At 41.6% G+C, this 12107-nt stretch overlaps 1 protein-coding gene across 1 annotated transcript in view; it reads right to left on the bottom strand.

The window, feature by feature from the left end:
- STPG2 (sperm tail PG-rich repeat containing 2) overlaps nucleotides 1-12107 on the bottom strand; it is a 744920-nt gene that overhangs the window by 713394 nt on the left and 19419 nt on the right. The window contains exons 3-4 of the mRNA XM_019526495.1: nucleotides 7418-7576; nucleotides 5149-5313 (exon numbers count right to left, since the gene is read on the bottom strand). Of these exons, the coding sequence (XP_019382040.1) occupies nucleotides 5149-5313; nucleotides 7418-7576 (324 nt within the window). The remainder of the gene's footprint in view (nucleotides 1-5148; nucleotides 5314-7417; nucleotides 7577-12107) is intronic.

Raw genomic sequence — 12107 nt, 5'->3', positions numbered from 1 at the left:
CCCCCCCCCCCCCCCCAAAAAAGTATGAATATCCAGGAAAAGCAGAGGAAAGCTTGTTAAAGTTTGTTAAATCAAAAAGTACTTATATAAACTCAAAGTGCAATGTAAACAGAAGGGGCTCTTTCTTAAAAGCTTTCTTAAGCAAAAGGAAAAACAAATCCCAACCAGTAAAGAATAAATCTTATCCGTAAGTTGCCTGCTCCAGCAGACGTTACAACCATAACGTCCTTTCTAAGACTGACGGGGTTCTCAAAAAATGTTCATATCAAGGAATATGAAGAAAAGGCTGCCCCATTGTATAGGTTGTTAAAATTAAAAATTGCTTGAAAGAAGGAAGCCATCTGAAAAACTAAAAGAATAATGTGGGTGCATATGGTTTGTTAATAAATCAAGTTGTTATAAAAAGGGAAAGTCCTTTACAGTTTATGGAGGAATCACTGTAAAAAAAAATGAGAAAATTTAAAGTGATAAATGTGTTCCACGTTCAGCATAGGCAGCACTTGTATCATTGCAAAAAAAACTGTAAAAGACCATTTACTCAGATTCAGACTGGGCTATCAGAGTCCTTATAGACTGTCTGCCTGTGTGAAAAACACGAAGTACAAATACCAGTGGTAAAAAACAATCATACATACTAGCAAATTAATGCAAGTTTGGCAGTTAGCCCAAGAAAAACAAGAACATGTAAAATTAGTAAAAATTAATGCTCATTAAAAGAAAAGAGCTAGAGAGGAAGAAATGCGGCAAAACCAACCTATACATACATGGTTTAAATCTTTGCAATTAAAGACATTAAAAGGTCAATAACTGGAGCAATGACCTCTTCCCTCTCTTTGTCTAACAGAAATAACAGAGTCAGGACAAGATGCGAACCCTCCTGATGAAGGTAGGAGCAGTAAGACTGTTTGGCATAATCCAAACACAACTGGTAGCGGAAATCACCACTTCAAGGCCAAGGCTGGCATCAACAAGGATATGATGTAAAAAGATAGTATCAACACAAGCAATGTGCGTCTTTGTATAATGTAACGATGACTTGCAAGTACACTGTGAAGATGAAATCTGTAGCTGTTGGCCCCCATTTACACAGGCCAAGGATGTGTTTCTTTACATACAGTATGTAGCTTTGTAGTCATTAATGAAAAATCTATTTATTCGGTATCTCTTACTAATAGCAGCTTTTGCGCATGCACTGTAATGCAAATGTATGCCTGTGATTTTAATTTTCCTACTCCAGCACCTACTGTCCATTTGTTGTTGTATAATATTACCTTACATGTTAATATTGCCCCTAACCGTATAGGAATGGATCTGCATTTGCCACAGCAGCTGCTAAAATATTAGATTTGCAGAAATTGTTAACCAAAAATGCTGAACATGCCTGCAAGATAATACTTTTAGTATAGCACAATAGCAAAAACATTGATTCTATACCTGAGAAAGTCAAGGTAGTAGGGGAGCATCACTGGTGGATAGTATTGCTTGGATAGTCTCCATCTACAATGGGTCTGCTAAATCTGATGACACATCCCATTGTGGTTATTTTAGATTTAATAGTGGCCATAATTTGGATAATAATAATTGTGCTTGACAGTCTGGAGATGGAGAAATCAAATCAGGGTTATAGAATGAGTCTTTTTCAGACTGGCAGCTCAACCTCTCTTTTGACATGGGCCGTATAACAGCAGTGCATGGTACCATTATGTAATAAGGTAAAGTCATACCTATTACAGTTTAAGATTAGTAGTTTTTAATTTACTGTTATTAGTTGGAATTATGCTCACAATGCTATGTCATATGTGTCACTCATATAGTCACCCGTAAGGCTCTAATGACCAGGCAAGCCGTAATGAAAGCTGAAAGCCCTCCTGTGTGGAAAATGTTGACTGAGACAAAGCCTGGGTTGAAGTGACAAGACAGCCACTAAAAAGATCAGTCTCTGCTAATGGCTGCAACCCATTAGGCATAGAGAAGTTGAGCTTGCAGCACTCCGTGCCAGACCTGTGCCATAAGATGGAAACAGTCTGATTTTTTAAAAGTCGACTGTTAAGGAAGGGATTGTAGGCTGTACATAGGCTTGTGTGACATGAGCCCTGGGTATGATGCTGCAAGACTTGGCCATTTTCAAAGGGCCTATGGGCTAAGTGGCAGTAGCAGGCCTGAAGTTTGTCCTTTAGTGATGTACCATAACATGGGCACTTGCAGATGCTGTGGCTGACTTGGTCAGTAGAACAAAGAAAACTGTCCATCTGTCTAATTGGACACAACCAGTAAGAACAAAGCAGTCTTGTTATCCAGGGTTAGAATAGCATTTTACCATGGGAAGAAAAGAGATAAGAAGCAGTCCCTATTGCCCTGTTACTTTCTCAAAAATATAAGCTTTAACTAACTGGCACTTCCTTGGCCCATATGAAGTCTAATTTAATCTGATTCTGGAAGTTTCGGTGAAACAAAGGAATTTAAAACCAATCTGGGATCATTTATTAGAATATTAAGATTAATTTTAGCAGCTGTTTATAACAGTGGGTATTGGCTGGGAGGGCTCATCCTCTGACAAATTTCTGAACCTACAAAAGACAGCGACATTCCTGGTCAAATGCCGATTAATCCTGCTAGAGCCCTAAAGCCGGTGGATGGCGAAATTTGCTTAACTGCTTGCTCGCTTCACTTATCATTTACTAGTATTGTGTATCAATAAAAGCTTCCTCCTATCAAACAGACATGCCATGGTTGGTCATTAGGTCTGCACATGGTTGCCCAAGTTAAATTCAAGCCAACAGCTAGCACTTGTTAATTATGCCATAGCAAAAAGACCTATTTTTTCTTCCAGTGAGGACACAGGTGACAAAAATTAATGCTACAAGGAAGAGGTGTCTTAAACTGGTATTCATACTTTATAGAGAATTTTTTGTTTTTAAAGATACTTCAGACAGAAAATAGTTTTGGGGGCAGTGGCGACATGCGGGGGCTGCACAGGGGTGCACGTGCACCCCCTGAGAGGACTGGTGCATCCCCTGACAAACTGCAATTCCTGCTTAGGTGAAGGGCAGGGGGGCAGGCAGAAGCACCCCATCCCATTGCACTCCATGTCCCCTACTGCTGCATCCATGACTTCCCACACTGCACCCAAGTGCCCCTGCTGCTGCACCACATGTCCCCTACTGCATCACATGCAGAATACCTCCCTACTGCACCAGGTGCCAAGGTGCTCCCCAAATATACCAGGCATCTGGGTGCCCAGCCCCACTACATCCTTTGCTCAGGCATACCACAACTGGACTCTGCACTGCTCCACAGCACTATGAGCCACCCCACTGTTATTCCCTATACTCACTCCCATCCCCCACTGCATCGTGCACCTGGGCTCATCCTAACTCCCCAGCAGTGAATTCCATTACACTGTGCCATTCAGGAATCCCCTGGGGCTTCAGGCTCCTCCAACATAAAAGCTATGCCATGTTGCTCCATCCCACCCCCAGGACAAGAGAATAGGTGGGAAAAGGGAAGCTGGAGGGAGGGGGAGCCTAAAGCCCCTAGCTGCTGCTGCAGCCAGAGCAATAGGTGGAACGGCAGTGAGGTGGGAACCTGGGGGCTGCAGTTTTACCCCTGACAAGCCACATGCAACCCAAGGACTACCAGTTGGCCAGCCCCAATTTAAAGTTTCCAAAGTTTATCAAAAGACCTTACTGTTTTATTTTTATAATGATGTTTTATTCTTTTTACAAAGCATGACACAATGTAGTTAAACTCCAAAAATACAAGACAGCTATCAAAGCTCCTATGGTTCAGGAAGTACACCAGCAAGGGTGTTCCTCTATTTCTATTTCCAGAACCCTAGGGCATAAGGAATTTAAATCAAGCAGGACTGGGTTACAGATAAGACTTTCCTTATATGTCTCTCCATAAAATGTTACACATTATTAAATCACTTGAGAAAATGCAGCCTCAAATGACAAGTGCATGCACTGCTGTCTCCAAACTTAGGAGGTAATCCTGAAAGCAGCTGAGCACTTTGACCCCCGGCCCAGTAACACAGTTAAGCACATACAAAACGTTAAGCACTGTAAGTCATGTCATTAAAGTCAAGAGTATTATTCAGATACGTAAAATTTCCCATGCACTTAAGTGCTTTGCTGGATTAGGGCCAAAGTTCTTAACACATTACAAAATCAACCCCTTGCAGAGAAACTGCAAAATGGGGAGTGAAAAATCATAGTGCTTTAAATGAAGACAAAAATGTTATACAAGAATCCTCTGCTACAGGGATTCTTGCTAAAATGACAAGAAAGATAAGAAAAATGAAGAGAAAAAATCTGAGGCTATTAAACTGAATCACCTTTGAAATTTTAGAAAAATCTAACAAAACCTATATCACTAAACCTGAATTTCAATTCTCTCTTCTGAAAGTCAGGGGAATGTGATTATTATGCTCCAAATCAAAATGAGGAACAAGAAAAGGATAGGCAAATATACCTCTGAAATTTTATAAAAGGAAAGAAAATCAGGTAACACAATCAGCTGACAAAAATTCATTACTTAAAACAGAAACATTTTAAATTGGTGCCATCACCTACTATCCCCAGCACTAAACAGCACTAAAATAGTCACAATTTGATGTCTTAGGCTTCTGAGTAAACATTCCATTTGGAAGAATGAGACAATTCACATCCCTTAGAGCTGTTCCTTCAACCCACCTGCAGACTCATATTGCTTTGTTTAGTATTCAGAGAGTTATAATCGCCACCAAAAGAGCAAGAAACTGAATTTATTTTAAATGAAAAAATATACAGAAACTTGTGTGGTTACCAGAGGAGGGTTCATCCAGCTTACAAACTCATTCCTACTTAAGTTAGCTGCTATATTCTGCTTGTAGAACACAGTGGCATCCAGAGTAGTTCTATTTCTGACTGCATAGAAAAGGCAGTAATAGTTATCTTTTACATCTATACTGCTTTCCACTCTGAGCTAATTCACTGACTTCAGTGTAACTGTACCAATACAAATGACACATGATTTTTTGCTTCTGTATCCACACAAAAAGGTATTGGTGTTATTCAATATTTCTCAAGGAGAAAGTGTTAAAGAAGAATGCTTAATTACTCCGTAAACCTATGGTCGGACATGTAAAGTTGTTTTAAAATTACTTACAAATACTGGGTGATAATAAGCTGGGCCCAGTGTTAAGTCTCTTTCAGGTGGGTATTGTTTTATAAGAGTGCCATCCTCTGTTTCCTCATACCCAAAGGCTTGACCTGGAGAAGGAATAGAGGGACTATCCAGTTTTCGGTAGATTTTTATACTGCCTGCAGTTCTCTATAAAAACAAAAAATATGTAACTTAAATAGAAGCTGAGCATACCAAAAATAAAAGATATATCCCAACACTTTAATAAAAAGGTTATCTTGATTATTTTTCACTTTTGTCATGAGGTACACATTTGTAACCAAGCTCAGAATATTGAGGAACCATTAAATAATCCCATGTGGATCATAATCTTATAATGGCAAATGCACAGAAGCATAACAGTACAATACTTCACACTTAAACAAATTGGCAGAGTATTTATAAACTGAGATTCATTTCTCTGTGCAAAACTGAAGAAAAAAAGCAATTAAATAAGTTGGCCCTCTTAGCATTATTTAATATTAGCTGCCCCTCCCTGTTGACCAACGTATTAACTATTTCCTTGATCTTTCTCTTAGTACTAATGAATTTACAGAATATTTTCTTGTTACCCTTTATATTCCTTGCTACTTTCTTATTTTATGCCTTGGCTTTTCTGATTTTTTCCCTGAAATCCTTAGTAGTTTAACCTAATTTCCTTTTTCTTTTTTTTTCTTTTTTTACAATTCCATCTTTACTCTCCAGTTGATTCAGCCAAAGTAGTTTCTGTTTACAGTTCCTATCTTTACTTCATTTTGGAAAGGTAGGCAAAGAATGAAGTCTCTATACAAAAGGTATTTTTAAACACCACACCTTTAACAATTGGTCACAGATACAGTAGATAATATAATTAGACTTTTCAATTTTTATATTCTTTTCTTCCAAGTATCTCAAAGCTATTATTCCTTCCATTAGGTAAGTGTCAATACCTACAGAGCAGGGACTCCTCTTACAAGATGGGAACAAACCATACAAAAATTGCCACAATTACACAGCAGTGGCAGAGTTATGAGGTACGAAGAGGCATTCATTTCCAGTAGTGGAAATTTCTGAGAAATATCCACCACTAGAAATCTTTCCAGAAAAGTAAGCAGTACAAGCATTCAGCCTGCAGGTACCCCCTCTCCCCTGGTCAGACCAGGATGATCCCAACTGGGGGGAGGCAAGGGGAACAGTGGCTATTCCACTCCTCCCATTCCCAGAAGGGAGTGGAACAGAGTGAAAAGACTCCCCAGTCTGGGAAATATGTCTTTCCCTGCCACTCCGATCTCCTTCCATGCACTGAACTAAAAGAGGAGGGAAGTGGGGCAGTGGGGCAATGCTTCCCACCTGTGTCCCAGTCTCACTATTAAAAATGGGCTGCCAGGCAAACAGGTTGCAAGATGCAGGGAGATGCTGAAGGGCTGGAAACCTTACAACCCCTGTGCCTGGCCTCTTCTCTGGTTTTGCCCTACAGTTCCACAGGGGCCGCAAAGCAAGGCACATTTAAATGCCATCCTGAGAGAGCTCTTGGGTTCCCTGTGACCTGACACATTGCAGGCAAATGTCCCCCCAATCTTCCTCAGACTGGAGTTCCCCAGTCTGGGAAGGGCACAATTCCAAATTCTTGCTGTACAATTCCTCTGATCACAAAGGAGTCCAGCAGAAGCATACAAGCATTCATTCTTGCAAAAAAACCCTCTATTTTAGGGGAGATCTTCTGGGTGTCAGCCTGGAAGATCTTCCTCCCAGAGGAGGCATGTTTGCTCTAGATTCTAGAAGAAACTAAATTAACACTTATACAGTCCTACCTTCTACCAGAAGAGTGGTGATTTTCATGGTAGAAACATAATGCCTGCATGTAGCCACGAATAGACTCTGAATCTCAGCAGTAACAGTGACATGTTTTAACCATTAGCCATCACAACTACAAGCACAAAATTGCTTTTTCTTCTGTTATATTTCCAATTTATTTAAAATATCAGTGCATAAAGTGTATTTTTTATATTAAAAGTAACCTTATTTGAAATAAGATACAGTAGTTCTGGGGTTTTTTTGCTTCATGTTTATAATTTTTCCCACAGTCATTCACCTTCCCATCACCAGGTGTATGAAGACTATGAGCACAAATGTTGTTGTACAACTGTTTTTTCTGCACATGAATCTCAGGCTAAGACCAGCTTTTGAAAACGTCTGTAATCTGCTTATTTCAGTGAACAATGTAAAGTTTAAGAAAAGGCATTATTATTATGCAATCCTTTTTCTATTAGCGTACCAGTTGGCCACGTTCTTTAAGTTCTCTTTTTTCCTTGTTACTTATTGCAAAACCCATAGAAGGAGCTTGGTTATAGCTTCCAGGTCCTGGAGTGTCTGTGCTGATCTCCCTGAAGCGTTTTTCTTTGTTTTGTGGACTCTTGCCACCCTTGATAGCATTCTAAAAAATGAAGATATAGAGAAAAATAAACTATAAACTATAAAAAAAAACTGTAAAAAATGAATTGATACCAAGTTATTAAACCTTAAGAATAAAAATCTGCAAGGATTTAAATCAATACAAGTAGATACAATTAATTTTTCTGTGTGTTCTTTTACTGGACACAAAACAGAAAATGCACTAATTTAAATACATGAGATAAACAGTCATTTCCTAATGAAATTTTTTTTATTTTATTTTTGTAGCCATACACTTCAGTGACTTACAAAACATATACCTATGCTTCTTAATGCAATAAAACATTAGAACTTCACTTTTTCCTTCTTTTTCTGTAAAGGAAAAGCCCTATCATTATTTATTGTATGGTAATAGAACCCCAGTAATGGATCAACTACAAGCAAGAGAGCGGTGTCTCATATAATTAATCCAAAATTTAAACAAGATATTTAACGTAAAATATATTTCTTCCTAAAATCTATCAATACAGGACAGAATGAAGCTTGACTAGCAATAGGAATAGGAAAGGAAACTACCTATTCAGTACTACCCAGAACACTCTGAAAAAAAAATTGCCCCTACCAAAGCAAGAGTATCCATAAAACAACATCTAGTACACATATAAAGTTGTCTTCTCTGAGGAGGTCCTACTTTTGATCAAAATCATTCCAAGTCTCAGGTCCTCAAGCTTTTGACATGGAAGGTGTCGTCTCTGCCAGACCAGCTTCAACCTGACAACTATGGTCAATAAACACAGGCTACTGACTTACATAAGAAGTAAATGATTTTGGATGGCTTGCTAGTTTCAGAGAATACCAGTTCTCAGAGAAAAACCTCCTCTGAAGATTAAAGGTATTTTGCAGCTTAAGAAATGTCTTCTATATTTCTACTGCATTCCTTCTTCAGAAGCAAGAGACCTGAAAACGGTTTTTTTCTTCTAAGGATGATTACTTATGAATGAGAATGCATAAATAACAGCTATATCACCAGAATCGTGCAACTTCTGGCAACACCCTTTATGCTTTATAATTAGTTTCATGGGGTAAAGAACTGAGACAACTATAACTGTAGTAAAGATGTTTTCTGCAGAGCAATAAATGATGGCTTCATCTCACTATGTACACTGCTCAAGTTCTCTACAGCTCCCCACGTTGTCAGGTGGAAGAGGCTGCTTATTAATCTATGTGACATAGGTGGAATAGCCAGTAAAGCACTGCAATAGCGCCAGTCATTTCTCTCGAACAGAAAATAGAGAATGGAGATAACTTCCTCCTCCTCAGTTGCAAAGTCCCATATGGTATCTAATATGAAAGCATTAAAGTGTTAGAGATGTGACACCAGCCCTGCCACCAACAATTTACCAATGATACATAGATACATGTTTTCCAAATACCCAACCAAAGTATCAAAAGTAATTCACAGTGGATGCATCTACACATCCACTTGACTGTGCAGTAAACTAATTTGCTGTTGTGTAAAGCATCACAGTCTACATGTGCAACACCATTAGATTGCAGCAAACTAATTTTCACTGCTGTAAGATAGTACTGTCAGGGACCACAGATTCGTGCACAATGGGGTAGGGCTGAGCAGTGGGATAGCCTAGACTGGAGCCAGGGGACATTCAAGGTGGCCAGGGCAATGCATATGTATCCCTTGCCAGCACGCTAGGCCGGGCAATATGCCAGTTTAAGAAAAGGCATTATTATTATGCAATCCTCAGGGTGCCAGTAGCCCTGGGAACTCCCTTAGGCATGTCTGCTGACTGAGGTGTCAGCACATATATATATATGTATATGTGTATGTATATGTATATGTGTGTATGTATGTATGTATATATTATCAATAGTTGACAATAAAACCAACAATTTGAATAGAATTTACAACTGCAGCAGTAGATGAATAATTCCACCACACTGGGTGGTCCCACTTGCATCAAACAACCTCAATGATTACATTCACCTGGCTATAACACTTCAAAACAGTTTCTCCCCCATAACTCAGGTTGATTTCCCTCTGGTCACACTCCTCTTCCCATAACAATACAGGTTTCCCTCAATTTATGCGGCACATGGGTTCCTGGAGAACAGCGCATAAATCAAATCAAATTTGCATAAAACGAACCCACTTTACAATGTAACAAATAGGGATAGGTTCCCATGGCAGTGAGGGAGGAAGGGAGGGAGGGAGTGAGGCTAGGACTAAGGAAAGGGCAGAGGGAGGGATGCAACTCCTGGGGCTGCACAAGGCAGCAAAGCAGAGGGAACAGAGTGGCACTCACCTTAGCCCTGGCTGCAGCAGCCCCAGGAGCAGCGAGTGCCATCTGCCTGCATCATGGCACAGCGCAGGCCAGGAGCTGGGGTGAGCCCAGGCGCAAGGGGACAGGTGAAGCATGGTGCAGCCCAGCAGCTGCAGCCAGGGCTGGGATGAGTGGGGCCACATCCCTTTCTGTCCCCTCCCCCCACAGACTTACCTGCTTGGGCAGGGGGGCATCTATGTTAATCGCATAAGAGCAAATTTACCTTGTATATAATGAATTATGATTCTAAATATGCTCATTGCATAAGAGCAAATTTACCTTGTATATAATGAATTATGATTCTAAATATGCTCATTGCATAAGAGCAAATTCACATATAAAGAACTCACATAAATCAAGGGAAACCTGTAAATGGCTGTGAACAGGTTGTGATTGCTAATTCTGTCTTCCTTTACACTCTCCTGCCACGACTTAGATTGAAAGATAATAAGAGGGATTCAGTGATATTGCCCTGCACAGAATTAGTAAAGTCACCCAGGTAAAGATTTCTCATACTTTAGCTTTATTGCCCAGCAGGAGATTTGGTAAACAGCAAGAGTCTTGCTAGTTACTTTACTAGCGAGGGAAGTCCAGGCTGCCGATAAGGTGCCGGATGCCTCAAAGATACATTATAATCATTGCAGTCCTGGTTGCTAATTGCCTCATTAGCGCGGCACATTCTCTATGTCTGCCACTTATGCCTTGTACCGGGAGTGGCCCCAGCCGCTCCCTTGCTGCTACGCTCGAGGCTGCCATTTTATCCTGCAGAGGATAGTCTAGTTCTTCTACCCGCCTCCAACCTTAGGGACCTCTACTTCTCTCCCGGCTTCCCACCAAGCCACTTCAAAGAGCCACGGCTCTTTCCTGGACTCCCGGAGCTACCACCGTTTCCAGGTAAGTACCTAGTCCTGTTGCCAATCCTCCACCACCCAGCATCCCATGGTCCCGGTGTGCTGCAGAGTCATGAGTTCAGCTCCTTGCACTCCTCTCTTCTGAGTTTTGGTTGCCTCATGTAAGTCTTCTGGTGCCCAAAGGCAAAATGCCTATGCCCCGCCACTGAATTTATCCCCAGCCGTGGCAGGATAATCACCCAGCCTTCACCCCGGTGTGTGATTTTTACCACCTGGTGGGGTGAATTGTCAGGTCATCCTGTCTGGCCTGACTCAGTAACAGGGCTCCCACCTAAGCCCCTTTTACAATGGTAATACAGCTTTAACTATGATCCACCACTAGGTGGCAGAGGTGAGGCTTCTGCTGCTCTGGGGAAGGTGGACTCTTTGCTCTTTCTTGGTAACTCAGCAAAAAGACAAGTCTTCAATCAGCCACTGCAGGTAATAGGCTTCTTTCTTTAGTTTCCTTCTGAAAAATACACCATGTGCAAACACTAGGGGTTAAGTGTCCCCTTACACACACATGCAGATTTGGGATTCTCACAGCCCACTCCCTCTCTGGGCTGTCTCTCTCCCCTAGCACCTCCACACGCAGACAGGGGGTTCCCTCTGCAGGTCTCTGTCCCTGCAGTACAAGCCTTTCCAGTCCAAACAAAGGACTTCCCTCTGCAGGTCCCTGATCAGGCAGCTTCTTCCAGCTCCCAACTAGCTTACCAAACCCTCCACACTCTTTCCCTTGGTACCTGTGTCCCTGACTGCACAACTCCGACCCGGATGGGGAATCAGCTTCTCCTCAAATGACTCAAGCTGTCTTTTGTCCTGAAGTCTACACCCCAACAAGCCTCAGCTCTGTTCCCTCTGCCTGGCAGGGAAAGAGGGGCTGAGCATCTGCCCCTAAGCCTCAGCTCCGTTCCCTCTGCCTGGCAGGGAAAGAGGGGCTGAGCATCTGCCCCTCTCTCCAGGCTGGTGTAGCTATCCTGAAGGTTCTCTCCACAGCTGCTTTTCCCTCCCTCAGCTTTTATGTCTCCATAGTAGCCAATCAGAGCCCAGGGTTTACAATGGGGGCTCTGGTTACAGTTCAAATCCTCCAGTAAAAAACATGCATTGTGCACAGCAACTCCCTGCATTTGGAAAAGCTATTTGCACCCTCTGTAAACTTTTTGCCACCTGTCTTGCAAAGTTCTTAGGCACAGCTCACCCACTCGGCTTGTAGCCTATCAAACCTTTGCAGCTGTTACACATAAGTGGAAGTGAGGGGCCATTTAAGGCCACGGTAGAGTGCTGGGGGACCTGTGTGGGGGTGCAGGGAGCCGTTCTGTCCCCAGGGCCAGACTGGAGGGTAACA

The sequence above is a fragment of the Gavialis gangeticus genome, unplaced genomic scaffold (assembly GCF_001723915.1).
Source record: "Gavialis gangeticus isolate Ggan-Ray unplaced genomic scaffold, GavGan_comp1, whole genome shotgun sequence".
In the NCBI taxonomy this organism is placed as follows: domain Eukaryota; kingdom Metazoa; phylum Chordata; order Crocodylia; family Gavialidae; genus Gavialis; species Gavialis gangeticus.
The sequence above is the reverse complement of the archived record's forward strand: the minus strand, read 5'-3'. Positions and strand labels throughout refer to the sequence as shown.